The sequence below is a fragment of the Lissotriton helveticus genome, chromosome 3_1 (genome assembly GCF_964261635.1).
Source record: "Lissotriton helveticus chromosome 3_1, aLisHel1.1, whole genome shotgun sequence".
Lineage (NCBI taxonomy): Eukaryota > Metazoa > Chordata > Amphibia > Caudata > Salamandridae > Lissotriton > Lissotriton helveticus.
Genome location: NC_136061.1, coordinates 165,348,236 through 165,364,051, shown reverse-complemented (window position 1 = coordinate 165,364,051; position 15,816 = coordinate 165,348,236). Strand labels below are relative to the sequence as shown.

Sequence of the window (15,816 nt, the reverse complement as noted above, 5' to 3'; positions counted from 1 at the left end):
AATTCCTGGTGGCAGCACAATATGCTGCATTATTATTGTATCAGCCAATACCAAGGAAAGGAATCCTTGTCTGGGACGCAAGGGACATCATCATTGACTAGGCCAAAAGGAAAAGGTTAAGTGGCACTCCAGGTTCTGTACTTCTTGAGTTTTTCTGAAGCGGTTCCATACAAAAAAGTAAAGTTCCCCCCATCCCGTTCCATATCATGCCTCTCACCCTCCCTGCCATCCAATGGGCGTGTTAAGATAATACAACCAATGCCTATTCATAGAGCCTCATAGTAATGCGTTGCTGTCGTATCTGTTCAACTAATAATAAACACAGTTTTACTAGAGAACGAGGGTCACAGGGAAAAGTTTACTGACCAGCTACAGATTCAAACCCCAATCCAATACTCTTAACAAACACTAGGAATCTGGTGGTCTAAGGAATTGCAAGAAGAGGAAATTAAAACGCTGTACAAACAGTCACAGACAAAATATATGTTCTACCAAAAACAATTACATATAACCCTTTACACAAAACAGGAAAACGGCTCTAGGATTTCCATCAACTGCCCTTGGTGGCCAGTGCCATCATCTGGAAGTTTTCCTGCCACAACACCTCATAGACCACAAAAGTGCCTCCTTGGGTTGCGAGGTGTACCCTGCAAACAGCAGGAAACTATTAGACCACTAGTGTAGATAGCAAATGCCTGTGATCCTATGTGTAAGGCAGTCAACAAAAAGTGCTTGTGATCGGTCTACTAGTTTCAGACAAATTGGGCCTTTTGCCCTGGCTTTCTTCAGGACCTTATCTGATGTAAGCTACTGCAATATGGTGAAAAACATGTACACAGTAGGTAAAAAATTATATAATCAAATACCTCCAACCAGGCAGGGTGAAATCCACACCTGTAAGAGATAACAGCACATAGAACATAAGACAGTACATATAGAACCAGTTTCTGTACTCCTCTACTTGTTTTTGGTAGAACATATTTTTGTCTGTATGTGTTCAACTCCCTTATGTTTTTACAGACTAGTACACCTCTGTCGGTAAATCGAAAATCATGTATCGTACCTCCCACCCACGGAACAGTAATCTTTCAAATTACTTGAGACTCAGTCATTATCGTTTACAAACAGATCCAGCTCTTTAAACCAACCCTCCATACTTGCATCTTATGCCAATTCCAATTTAAAATCCCCCCAAAACCAAAAAACTTCCTTAAGAGGAAAGGGGGGAGGGGGCCTCAGAGTGCACTGGTGTGGTGCTCAGCACTGTCTTAAAAAACAGCCGAGGGGTGCCTTCAGCTCTCTTTTCCCTCTGGCCACTGAAAACAGGAAATCGGTACCTTCCATGTAGCATGTTTATTTTTCAACTTGCAGTGTTCCATCAGCATTCACTACCACTCTACCAGTCGCAATATGAACATCTCCTATGGGTGAGTAGTCAGTCAAGAACATCCCCTTCGTCAGCAGCTTCACGAAGATGGTGAGGGATATCTTAGCAAACTATTAAATTCCAACTCTGGAGTTGTGAAGAATTCAACTCAATCACCTTTGAGTACTTTAAGCTGGGTGGGAAAGAACAACATATATATCAGTCCCTGTTCATGGAGACATATTTTACCTGCTTCGCGGAGACATCTTTTTCACCCGCTTCAAAGAAACTGTGATGTGGCAGTGGTTGGAAGAAACTGTTTTTTCATCTCTTTCCATTGTGCATGTTCGATGTGAAGAGCCACTGAATAGTGGCATCCCATATCAAAATTCCAGATGCGATCTTGTGGCCAGGTTTTTGGCATGCTGCCAGTGCCCTCTGAGCCCTTCAAATTCAAAGCAGTTTTGATAATCCTTTCGGTTTCAAAGTTTCCAGCAACCATTTCTCATGAACATGTTTAGCAGTGGGTCCGTCTACACGTTCCAAGAATCTGAGGAAGTGGAGGCTATTGCCTCTGGGTCTACCTGCAGCATCTTCTATCCTTGTCTCCAGAAAGAGGTTGTCCCCTCTAATTTAATTATTGTAGCTCACATTTCTAGTAGTTTTATGGGATGATTTTCTATGCAACCTCGGTTGCCTTTGTCCTTTCAGCCACCTTCGAGTCAGCTTTGCTGATTATCAGCTCGACGGAGACTGAGTCTATCTTGAGTCTGGGGACATTCAAGACTCAGATGCACCTTCATGATGTCACTTGCTGTAGGCATGTCAGATCTTTCCCACCCATTCATTGCAGGATCACCCCCCCCGCGGGTTGCTTCTTTAGGGGTATCTTTCACCATGATTAGAGTTCAGTATTCCCTAAATATAAACCTATCTAGTGATGCTCTCAGATTCATCTTTACCTTTGCTATAGGTATATGGTTGGAAAGCCAACCAAGGACACACAATTCGATGAATCTTCTGTACTGAATTAAAATGGCATCACTTGAGGCTGGGAATCCAAGCCTATATTGTACCTGTAAGGTTGATCTGTGGCCACAGTTCAGTGAGCTCTGTTTGTCAGGAGACCATCTCAGCCCTCACCCAGCATGTGCACTTTGTGAAATATGTAGAACATTTACTTCGATTCTGTCTGTACACATCCATGATACAGACAAAGCTGCATCATGTATCCACCATATCTACCAACGTTTTCAGGGTAAAACTACTGGGAATTTATGTCCTCCATTTTAATGGCAGTCCGCATGATGTATGGCTCCTGTAATCAGGAAACGGTATAACCTCACCACACACGAGCATGGGGTAGAGCACCGCTGCAGCAAAGTTTTTTTTTCCAGCGCTCACTCATGGTGCAGCGCCACTGCTTTAGTGAAGGCCCTAATTTAAGAACAGACTTCATTCTACTTTTTTATCACTGCAGTCGGTCTGCAGATATAGGCCCCTATCATCCAGTTCTCCTTTCATACAGTTCTGACAGGTCCAGGCACAGCCACCCCACCCCTCCCGGGAAAAACCCAACAAGCCTCTCTGACTATCCGTGCAACCCGGCCAGCTTTGGTTTGAACAAATAGCGAGCGACACCTTAACCCTCCTTAACACCTCTTACAGCTCAGCAGCATCCTCCCAGCGTCCTCCACGTCTCAGCAGCTGATTGGGCAGTCACCAATGCACCACTGTCGGTGTCTGGTTGTGTCTGCACTTCAGGAGTTGATGGGCTCCGTTTTGCTTCCTCAGAGGTGCGAGAAGTCACCAGAGCCTGTAGTTTCAGGAACACCTCACGCCATCACCCACAGGTTACTTTACAATTTTAGTTGAATTCTGAAATCAAACGGCTACATTTGGGTGAGGGCTTTGCGCGGATGTTTATGGATGGCTGGCGCAGTGGCGTCACTAGGGTTGGTGTCACCCGGTGCAGGTAACTCATGGTGTCACCCCCTCACGACTTACCACATGGACCTCCTCCGCTCCGAGTCCGCCAGTGGACACAGTTGGCAAGTAACGGAAAGCAATATACACTCCTCCCTGCAACCAAGTATTTATTTCTGGTCCCTCCACTAAGGATTTTTGCTAATGGTCGTTGTTTCTACATCCAGTGTAGCATGTACCTCCTGCCACGCAAGACCAATCATATCTGAAAGGTGCATAAAAAAGTATGGGAACTGTGATTGTGAGTACAATGGGGCAGATCAGTGTGTGTGGGAAGGGGGTCCAGGCAGGTAACTAAAAAGAACAAAATATTCTATAGCTAAAATGTGGTCTTTAACCTACATGTAATTGTATATTAAATGTAATGCAGACACCTTAACCGAACAAGCATTGACAAAACCAATAGGTCTCAAAATGAAAAAATGTGTGTACTCAGTACCTGAGAGTACCGGCACATTGAAAGGACTGATTATGATTATAACTACTTCAGTCCCATGAACAAGCGGGAATAAATCTGCCACAAAAACATAATACAGTGATGGAGAACGGGAAGTATGACAGATTGTATATTGGGAGGGTGGAGTGGACTGTGGGACAGAAGTTAGCCTGGAGATCTAGTTACAATTGGTAAAGGATTGATCCATTCAGGGCGCCAGAGAAAATTTAATTAGGTCGTTTTCTACTATTTGGGTGGCTGGGAGCACAATTTCTTTTTTTAGCCAGTAGAGGGGTAACAGTTATTGCCAAAAATACTGTTTTGTAGAGAATAAAAATATATTTTCTTTTTAAAATCAGGCATATTTTCACACTGTGGGGATATATAAATATATTCAGCTTTTGAACTGCGGACAAGGCCAGAAGACCTGCACATGGGGGCAGAGGTATACCACAGAGGTACCAGACACAACTGACATATGTAGGGCAAGTCCCACCCACCCAACACATAAACAAAGGAACTAAACTATGATTGTAATTTAAAGTAATACCACAAGATACTGCATCCTCTCATTTATTTTTTATGTGAATATGTATAGATGGTTGATCTTTTTAACACATAAGATTTTAATTGTTTCTTTGAATTTTCAGTGTATATATATTCCTAAGTGTATTTATTAAAGCACCGTTAAAAACGTAATGATTCTGAAAATGCATTAATCAGTGATATTTGCTAGTAATACTTAGTAACGCACATAATGCATGCCATTACTTATAATGTCACCATGCAGATAAAACAAAGCTAAAAAGTAAAAAAGACACAGCATCAACGGAAGTCTAGCCTCAATGGGGTCCACTTCCACTGCAATGACCTTCGTCTGTGTGCTAAGTGTGTTAGCCCGAAACCCTGTGCCCAGCCCTCAGCAGGGGTTTTCACAGGCATTAGCCTGCGGCCACACTCTGTGTCCATCCCAGAATGGGCAGTCAGCCTTTGGTCAAAGCAGTGATTGTTCTTAGGCGGCGGCCTGCAGCAAGGCCCTGCACCTACTGACTGTGGGAAATGCTTGTACGCTTATTAGCAGCAAGCTCTTATATTTATTTTGTGGTAGTGGATTTAAAAAGAACCTTTTGGAGTGTTGTTTACATTTTTATAAATAAATGTTTGGCCCCTCCAGGCCCATAATCTTTTCTACTCTCTGAAAGAAACTGAACGAAATTTGCACCCTGGACCTTAGTTGACTCTGCTAATAGATTTCAAAATGTTGTTCACATGTATCAATGGTGTCAAAACGGTATTGGCAAATCGAAAAATGGGCTTTAAGTTGAAGGTGCTGCTGAACCATATTTGCACAATCGCAGCTAAAGATATATATACGTTCATGTATAGATAGAAATATATCACCTATGTCTTTTCTTATTCTTATAATATTTCCTTTCTGACCACTAGTGAAAATGCGTGCTTCTGCAACCCTGTGTACGCCCTACTCACAAACAGTGTGCTATGAGTCATTGTGACTTACTTGTGTAGTACTCATGGCATACTTCTGAATTTCACAAGTGAGCTAGGAATACTCCTGGCTCCTTAAATTCAAGAGAAAGTCAGAAGCACTACAAGGGTAAGTGACAAAAAATATTTGTTAGTCATGCTTTTTGTTTACATTATGCTATATGTATAACATCTATAAGTAATTCTTAGGTATGGCCGCTTAAAGACTGTAGAATGCAACTCCTCATTTTGGATCACTCGTGCTCACTGCTTCCTGCCACCGTAGGGGGCAGCAGCCGCCCTCCTCTGTGCCAGCCTCCCAGTAATGCCAGCAGGAACCAATGCCCAGGACGGAGGGGGAAGGGGGGTTGCTGCGTAGAATCTCGAGACCCGCCCGTGGTTAGTGTTTACATAATCATGATCTCCTCGAGGCAAGTTTCGGAAGCCTTCTTGGAAACGTCAAAAGCCTAACCCCTTGCCCTTTTCTTTTAAAGTGTTCCTGCCTTTGGCCCGAGCCCTGCGAACTTTGAAAATGACACCAACTATTGCCCCACTAACCTTTTATTTAGACTCCGCTGTGGTTGTGGCTGGGCCCCTCTATCTCCCTGACCGACTCAGTGGCGCGCGTGCATGCGTGCGTCAGAGGAGCACAGCACAGGGGCTGGAAAATATGCTTGTAAGCAGGGGCGCTGATTGGTGTCACCCCATGTTAAGGTGTCACCCGGTGCGGTCCGCACCCCCCGCACCCCCATAGTGACGCAAAGATCAACCATCTATACATATTCACATAACAAATAAATGAGCGGATGCAGTATCTTGTGGTATTACTTTAAATTACAATCATAGTTTAGTTCCTTTGTTTATGTGTTGGGTGGGTGGGACTTGCCCTACATATGCCAGTTGTGTCTGGTACCTCTCTGGTATACCTCTGCCCCCATGTGCAGGTCTTCTGGCCTTGTCCGCAGTTCAAAAGCTGAATATATGTATATATCCCCACAGTGTGAAAATATGCCTGATTTTAAAAAGAAAATATATTTTTATTCTCTACAAAACAGTATTTTTGGCAATAACTGTTACCCCTCTACTGGCTAAAAAAAGAAATTGTGCTCCCAGCCACCCAAATAGTAGAAAACGACCTAATAAAATTTTCTCTGGCGCCCTGAATGGATCAATCCTTTACCAATTGTAACTAGATCTCCAGGCTAACTTCTGTCCCACAGTCCACTCCACCCTCCCAATATACAATCCGTCATACTTCCCGTTCTCCATCACTGTATTATGTTTTTGTGGCGGATTTATTCCCGCTTGTTCATGGGACTGAAGTAGTTATAATCATAATCAGTCCTTTCAATGTGCCGGTACTCTCAGGTACTGAGTACACACATTTTTTCATTTTGAGACCTATTGGTTTTGTCAATGCTTGTTCGGTTAAGGTGTCTGCATTACATTTAATATACAATTACATGTAGGTTAAAGACCACATTTTAGCTATAGAATATTTTGTTCTGTTTAGTTACTTGCCTGGACCCCCTTCCCACACTCACTGATCTGCCCCATTGTACTCACAATCACAGTTCCCATACTTTTTTATGCACCTTTCAGATATGATTGGTCTTGCGTGGCAGGAGGTACATGCTGCACTGGATGTAGAAACAACGACCATTAGCAAAAATCCTTAGTGGAGGGACCAGAAATAAATACTTGGTTGCAGGGAGGAGTGTATATTGCTTTCCGTTATTTGCCAACTGTGTCCACTGGCGGACTCGGAGCGGAGGAGGTCCATGTGGTAAGTCGTGAGGGGGTGACACCATGAGTTACCCGCACCGGGTGACACCAACCCTAGTGACGCCACTGCTGGCGCAGCTTCAAAATACACCTCAATATTTATCTCGGTGGCCACGCTCCTGGTAAGTTTAGTGTTCTTCACTGCACATTCGCTCACTTGACCAGTTTATCAAAAACACTCAATATAAGAGGAAAGACGCTGAGATTTTTACTTTAGTGTCACACTTACTGGATGAATATTTCTATCATCACAATAATAAGGAGCAAGAGGGAAAACCCCACTACTAAATAACGTCCAATTTGAAGCAATATTCCCTCTAATTATTTTGTCCTTGTTCAGCAACAGAATGCAAATAACTTTTTTTCATCAGTGTGCGGAACCGTGAGTAGCGGTGAGTGAGCAAGTTACTTCCGGTGCAGCAGGAGAGAAAGTGGGAGGAAAAAGGGGTATCACTCAAGATGTTTTTTTAAGTTGTAGCAGCACAGTCGCTCTAATAGATTGTTCCATTTGAAACTGTATTTATTTGTGGGTCATTTGACATGAACACGAGTTTAGAGATTAGACTTCTCCGCACCCTAGTTGATTTTTGTGCGGATATGCTTAATTCTGGATCTAAAAAGTGTTTTGATCACCACAAAACGGGTTCATATCTTAATATGAATGAAGCATTTTTGGGGGCTATGGTTGACCAGGAATCTACCAAAAGACTTTATTAAACTTGAAATAAATGCTAGACACGGTGACAAAACGTATAGTACTGTTTTTATTAATACATGTTACTTTGGGGCTCATTACGATGTTGGGCGGAATAACTCCGCCCGACACGGTCTCGGTCATGGGACCGACCGACACACGTTTGGTCGCATTCCTACATTTCACAATGGGAGCATGCATTCTGGCCATAAACCAACCGGAACACATGCTCTCATTGTAAAATGGGAGTGCGGGTCATCCCTGCACCCCGTGGCAGGCACCCCAAGGTGCCTGCCACAAGGTGCAGGGATCAACAGGAGGGCACCATTAGTGCCTCCTCGGCCTTCCACAGGTTCAGAAACATGGCAGTTTGTTAGATTAAGGCCTCCAAATGTTTTGTTGGCTACACTTCAGATCATCCAGTAATCTGCCGGGCTGTTTTTTGGTAGAACAATTGACCTCACTTGACCTTGCTTCCTCTCCCTCTTGGTGGAGCTTCACTGGCTTCAAGCCCGAAGCAAGTACAATTTTAAGTTGGAAGCAAACCCAAATCTACAATGACATATACAGATATGTCATTGTAGATTTGGGTTTGCTTCCAAATCTATATGTGGATGCATAGGAACATCAACACATCCCCCATGAAATGTCTTCTTGATTCAAAATAATGCAAAATAAAGGTATGTGGTTTTGTGTTTTTTACAAAGCTACGCAAACACCTTTCTGCTTTGCTTTGTAAATGGCAAAAATGATTATTGCATCTGATCTGCATCAAACCAAAAAAAAGGCACACAACCCCCACACAGAAATCTATGCAAACCTGAGACTAAGGCCATATGTACGACGGGATTTAGCATGCCCTAACGGGTTTGCGACCTGTTTGTGCATGCTAAATCTTTGTGGGTGATGTACAAACACTATTTTGCGACTCGCAAATAAATTGTGGCTCGCAAAATAGTGTTTTGCGACTCGCTATTAGGAAGGGGAGTTTCCTTCCTAATAGCAACCCCAAAGCCATTTATGAATGTTTTGCGACTGCAATTGGGGTCGTAAAACACTCACAAATTGCCACCCTCTTCCAGAGGGTGGTAATGCACTTACCAAAGAGATGGTGTCCCCCCTTTGCAAATGAAGGGAAAAATATTTTTTAGGGACAGGCAGTGGTCCGAGTGAGACCACTGCCTGCCTTTCAAAAATGAAACGAATACCTTACATTTTTCTGTTTTAAATGCATACCATTTTCCTTTACAGAAAACAATCTGCATTTAGAAAATACCTTCCTGTATTGAAAAGCAGTCCCAGACATGGAGGTCTGCTGAGCCCCGCAGGCCACCAACCCTGGTAAGGCCAGCCATTCCCAATGGGGTAGCAAATTGTGAATGGCTCATTATTATTCATGAGCCTCATAATTTGCGACCCCATTGGGAATCGCAATCAGTGTCTCTGACACTGTTGTACATTCTAAATTGAGACTCGCAATTTGCGACTCGCAATCGAGAGCAAATTGCGACTCACAATTTAGAATGGTCGTACATCTGGCCCTAAATTCTCTAATGACCATTTTAAACAAATACCCTCTGTGAAAGGGACATGTGTCCATATTCCCCACTAAATATAAGCTTATATTCACACATTACAATCAATGCCATCCTGTAAGCCTGTGTTCTCACTGCTTTGAGAAAAAATATCATCATTGTTTTTTTATTTTCATTAGGGTCTTTTATATAATTGATCCACCTTCTTATAGTTGTTTATTCCAATATGGTTTATTGAAAATCTCTTTAAAGTGTACCTAATTTCGTAATGAGTGTACACATTTAGATAGAATTGTGGTGGTCTATCATTAGCTCTCTATCTTTAGACATTGACATTGCTAAATACTTTAATCCACATGGACATACAATCATGTATATTATACCCCAGAAGTACAATTTGTGAATTTCTATTTTCCCCAGAAGTGGCCCAGCTGTGAGTCAATAAACCTAGACATTATGTATGTTTACACACAGATCAGCTGCCACAAGGATGATGTCCTTGTACTCTAGGAAGATTTAAAGCATAACATGATCATATTGTGTGAACTTCTTCATAGGCTTCGTATGCATCAACTGATTCTACAAGTTTCTCATCCTTTTAAAGACAAAGATTGGTTGATTAAACTGCATTGTACATATTTTAACAGTCTTCTTCGTGCTTAAGTATTTTTTTTTTATTTAGTTACTCATTGTTGTATGTAGATACACGGGATCCTGTCCTTTTAGGAATTCATATACGTCTTCATTAAGGCACTCTTTATTTATTTTAGGCAGTTTTTGCATCTACTTAAGATTTTAATTGGGTAATGCCTTTTGTCTTTGTTTTTGCATAAGGTCACCGACTTTTTTTTTAAGGTCTGTGCTATCAGAGCCGTTCCTTCGCATTTGTTAATATTGGCCTCCTGGCAATTCTGTTCAGAGCGCTATCAGATCTAAGCTTTAAGTCGATGAAAGAAAGTTTCTATCCATAGATTTAAACTGTACCTTACTTTTCAATTTCTCTTCTTTGGACTCCAATCCCAAGTCCAGGTACACTGTTAATCGTACTTATTTGAGCTGCAATTTCAAATGTATGTTATGTTGGTTGGTTTATCTAGCTTACAAGCTGGCTAGCTGTTTTCTCATTAGCTTCCCATATGGCTACGCTTCCATCTATATAGCTTCAACACAGCATGAAACTACTTAGACAGAGGGTACCTAGCTGGAAAATATGTTTATTCTCAAAGGAACGAGTATAGAGATTTGCCAGACTAAGCGCAAAATGTGAGTACGTGAGTTCCTCCTGTCTTAGTTGAAGAAATTGTTGGTAGGTCTTTTCCATTAGTTGCATCAAGTAAGACATAATCATATGGTTCCCCCTAAATTTCCTGTACACAGGTTAAGATGGCTCTTTGAAGAATATCAGTATAGAGAGGTTCTACAATGAGTGTAATCAAGATCTGTTTGACAGAGTGAAACTCAATCACCTTTTAAAATCTGATGGTGTCCTTGGTATCTGCACACACATAGGCATTACCATTACTAAATGAAGGCAAAAAAAACACAACACCTAGTAAAAGGATCTAACAAAGACCCTTTATTGCAGAATATAGGCCTCCCTCTGAGGAAAGCTCAAAATCAGTGTATGCTAGTTTCAACTTGTTACGGTATTATTCTTTGAACATATCCTTCCACAGACAGCCCGAAGCTCGGATTTAGGTCAGTAGCAAGGGTGAGGCACACTTACACCTAGTTGGTGTCAAAGATTGACCGTGGGAATTGCATTGTACAGCTTATATACAGAAATCAACAACCCAAACTTTCAAATGGCCAAGTGGAGTGAGGAAAAATCCAAGTGAAAGGGCTTAAAAAGGTACATAATCTAGTTTACAGCCATAGTGAATCTCTTTTGCTAAATTACTGATAGGAAGCCAGCTAATTCGTTCACAATCGGCATTTATGTTATGTTATATGGCACTTATAAAGTGCGCAGCTACTCCCAGGAGTGTCCCGGTGCTAAAACAAAGCCCACGCAACAACTAACAGAAAGAGAAACTCTGCTTGCAAAAAGTAATCCACGGGGTTTACAGCTGAAACAGCCAGGTCTTTAATTTCCGCCTAAACGTGAGGAGGTTTTGCACCTGTCTGAGACCTAGTGGCAGAGAGTTCCATAAACGAGATGCTGCCACTTGAAAGGATCTGCTCCCGATCCTCGACAACCTGACCTTGGGAGTGAAGATCAGAAGTTGAGCGGAAGACCTCAGAGTGCACTGGGGAATGTAATGCTGAAATCTTTCATTGAGGTAAGGAGCCCCAATCTTATGGAAGGCTTTAAAGACCAGCACCAATGATTTAAAATGGATCCGTTTCTGGACCGGGAGCCAATGCAGGGAGACCAGCAAAGGGGTCGTGTGTGTCCTGAGACCTGCCAGAAAAATGGCTCTGGCCGCAGCATTTTGGATCACTTGAAGACAGCCGACCAGGTATGCAGGATGGCAAAGGTAGAGGGAATTGGCATGATCCAACCTAGAGATCACCAAGGACTGTACGACCCTCTTTCTATGCGAGACAAGAAGTAGGGGGAGGAAGTTTTGCAGCATTCTCAACAACCCAAAGCAGGTTCCAGCCACTGGTTGTATCTGGGCCTTCATTGAGAGGGTGAAATCCAGTTTCACCCCTAAATGTTTAGCTGTGGCCACTAGTGCTGAAGGGGGAACATATCTTGTGGCCACCAATTAAGCATTGCAGGGGCCAGAGCCAAAGAAAATAATCTCAGATTTATCTGAGTTACATTTCAATTGGTTAATTCTGAGCCAGGAGAAAACCTCAGATAAACAGTTTTTAATATCATTGCCATTGTACTTGGCCCCCTTCTCAAATGTGAACAACAGTTGGGTATCGTCCGCATATGAAATTATTTTCGCACTGTGGTCTCGGCTATAAGTGCGAGAGAGGCCATGTACAAATTAAACAGAGTAGGGCTCAAAAGTGAGCCCTGAGGAACTCTGACGTTTATAGGCAGTATATCGGCAGAGAAAGGAGGGGACCAAATAGTTTGTTTAAGGTTTTTAAGAAAGGAGGTGAACTAGCTCAATACAGTACCTCCGACACCCCACTCCTCCAGTCTGCTGAGCAGTCCATTAATGGGTACGGTGTCAAAGGCAACAGAGAGGTCCAACAACACAGGCACCGCATTTCCTCCTTTATCCAATTGGGTTTTAATAGCTTCAGCAACTTCCAGTAGTGTAGTTTCTGTGCTGAAATTAGCCCTAAAACTGGACTGACTGGAATGAAGTAGATGATTGGCCTCCACGTATTCTGTGGTAATCATATTGACATATTTCTTCAAAACCTTGGAGAAGAAAGGCAGTAGAGAAATAAGCCTGTAATTACAGGCTGCAGCAGGATCCGCCAATGGGTTTTCAGCAGCTGGAGTATTTTGGCGTGTTTCCAGGACTGAGGCAAAAGGCACTCCCGAGAACAGTATTTAGAATGAAGTTTACTGCAGGATTGAGTACCTCTGCAGTCGATGATAGTATTTTAGCCGGGCAGGGGTCAGAGAGTGAGCCAGATTTGAGGGACTCATAATTGAGAGGGATGTTTCCAAAGGAATAGGAGGGATCTGCGACCAAGATGGTTCAGTACAACGCTTATCAACTTGTCCCAGAGCAATAGTTGCATCCAGAGCTAGCGGCTCTGTTTCAAAAAAGTCTTGGATAGTTTTGATTTTAGCATGGAAAAAACATGCCAACAAGTTAGTCCATTCATTAGTCATCGTAAACAGGCTGCTTGTAGACTTAGGAGCTGCAACATTTTTCACGATGTTAAAAAGTTCTCTGCTTTTATTACTAGCCTCATTGATTTTAGTAGAAAAGAAGAGTTTCTTTCCCTCTCGAACATTTCTGTAATGCTCTCTCAAGGCCTGCTTGTAAATGCCTTTGTCTATGGAATTATAATTTGCCCGCCATTTCCTTTCAAGGCGTTTGCACTCACTTTTACTTGCCTTCAGGGCCATCGAGAACCAGGCGGAAGTGACTTGGTTAGTTTTAGTTGACCTCATAGTAGGGGGCGCCATTTCCAAGGCGCGTAGTTGGAACCAACACTCTAAGGCGAGCACATAGTCCTCTAGGTTACCACTCAGGGGGATAGGGTATTGACTAAGTGCTTTCTGCATAGCTTCTGGGGAAATCGAGTGAAAACGTCTGTAATTGTTAGCACGGGCCTGGCCTAAAGAGAGATGCTTGTCGAGCTCTCTAGAGACTCTAAAGCCTAACAGGCAATGGTCCGACCAGACTAAGGGAAGGGGAGCATCAGTTTCAATTTCTTTAGATGAAAAAATATGATCTAATGTATGACGCTGATGGGCGCAGACGGGCTTGCAGCATCCTGTTTAAATGAGACCAGGGTGAAAAGAACTAGACCGCACCGTCAAAGAAAAATGGCGGTGGTCTGAACTAGCAGCCTCCCAGGTCAGGGTTCGATTCCCCCACCCTCTCCACACAATTCCCCAACATAAAACAAAATTCCCCAGTTCCCACAAATCAGGAGAGAAAGTATTTAAAATAGCGGAAACAGTTTTCAGTTAGCTGAGAAAACTGAAGTTTTGTTTAAAGGCAGATGAGTCACAATACAGATGAAGTCACAATATTCAGTTTAAAGGTTTCTAAAAACGTGCAAAATGCACAAAATATTAGCAGGAAATTCGGCAGGGAGAGTGAAGCGTTCTGGGCAATTACGTGGTCTGGAGCGCTTGCGCAGCGTCCCATTTAAATGAGGCCAGGGTGAAAAGAACTAGACCGCACCGTCGAAGAAAAATGGCGGTGGCCGGTACTAGCAGCCTCCCAGGTCAGGGATCGATTCCCCCACCCTCTCCACGCAATTCCCCAACATAAAACAAAATTCCCCAGTTCCCACAAATCAGGAGAGAAAGTATTTAAAATAGCAAAAACAGTTTTCAGGCAGCTAAAGATTAGCAGCAAATTCGGCAGGGAGAGTGAAGCGTTCTGGGCAATTATGGGGGCAATTTAATGGATCAGTCATTGATTTAAGGGATATTCCAATATCAGTCAGTCAAGAAACCCAAAGGTAAAACCATGTGTCGGTCCAAGTACAAATGGATGTATATACAGAAGTGTCAAGTTGAAAAGGGATAATCCAAGTCAAGGCTAGCACACTGCCCCCAAACGATCAGTACCATGGAGTCCAATGCAAACATTGCAACTGCTCAGGATTAGCCCGAGCACAAAGCATACACGTTCTCTCTGGCTTTCCAAAAACAAAACACTACTTTCTGGGGCATGCACCAAAATTTACAAGGTGGTTAAACAATAACATATGTAGTACAAAAGTAATTACTCTATCCAAATGGAAGGCTCATTTTGACTCTGTTAAATACTTTAACAGAACTTGCATGGTTTGCGTACGAGTGAAAGCTAACCAGTAAGTGTAACTTTCATTTCCTCTCATACAAGCCACTGCTTATGTAAACTGATGGATTTTTTTAAAACTTCCTTGCCCTTTCAATATAGCCACATAGTCACGATCATGGTACCGATGTAATAATCCTTAATGATAATTTTGTTTTGCAGGTGGCATTGACCCTCTCCTCCGTGGCCTCATGTCAAATCGTGCAAAACTGAACAGGCAGAATCAGATGGTGGTGGATGAACTGCGAGACCGTCTCTTCAAACTATTCAAGAGGATTGGACTTGATCTAGCGGCTATCAACATGCAACGAGGCCGAGATCACGCCCTCCCAGGTATTGACCCTTTTAGGTTGGGATCAAGGAGCATAGTGAGTAAACACTGGTATCCCAGGTAAGGAACCAGATGGAAGAGAATAAAGCTTCACAGACAAGTGACTAGGAGAAAGAGAGAACATGTATTCTAGATAAAAAAGACAAAGGAGAGAGAGGACAAAGCTTCACAGGTAAGAAACCAGGGAGGGAGGGAAAGAGAGATGTCTTAACTCGAGCCATCAGCTAATAAACCATAACAAAGAGAGCTGAGCCTTTCAGGTAAGTACCCTAGGGGGCAACAACATAGTTTTCAGATAAGAAACTCTGGTACAGCTCTGTTGTCCAGAGTAAGAGAACATAATTGTAGATGTGCATTAAATAGACTTGTTCAGTTGAAAGCGAAAGCTTTTACCTAAAAAATGTCTTGTCTAGTGTATACAGTGGCAGTGGCGACTGGTGACATTTCGGGTAGGTTGTGGTGCAAAACTGCTACTTATACTGGCCTCTTACTGTGTCAAGCAAGCAAAGTAGACCATCGTCACTGCAGTTGTTTTCTTAGTAGGTTTAAATAACAATCTGAGTGAACAGTAATTTTCTGCAGCACCATTTTTGAAAATATATCTGTGCCTATTAGAACATTGCTATATGCCCAGCAGTAATACTGGCTGCCCAGCTCACCATTATTTATGGCAGAAGTAAAACCGTGCTTTTCAGATAGTGTGTTGCTGCTCATCAAAATGTGAGCATCAAAGCATAAAATATAACAGAATCTACGAGGATATTTATATTGATACATACTTGAGTATTGCTCT

At 42.6% G+C, this 15,816-nt stretch overlaps 1 protein-coding gene across 1 annotated transcript in view; it reads left to right on the top strand.

The window, feature by feature from the left end:
- The window catches only part of LOC144824458 (eosinophil peroxidase-like), an 80,006-nt gene that overhangs the window by 43,384 nt on the left and 20,806 nt on the right, over window positions 1-15,816 (top strand). Inside the window, exon 11 of the mRNA XM_078683555.1 lies at window positions 14,855-15,025. Coding sequence (XP_078539681.1) covers window positions 14,855-15,025 — 171 coding nt within the window. The remainder of the gene's footprint in view (window positions 1-14,854; window positions 15,026-15,816) is intronic.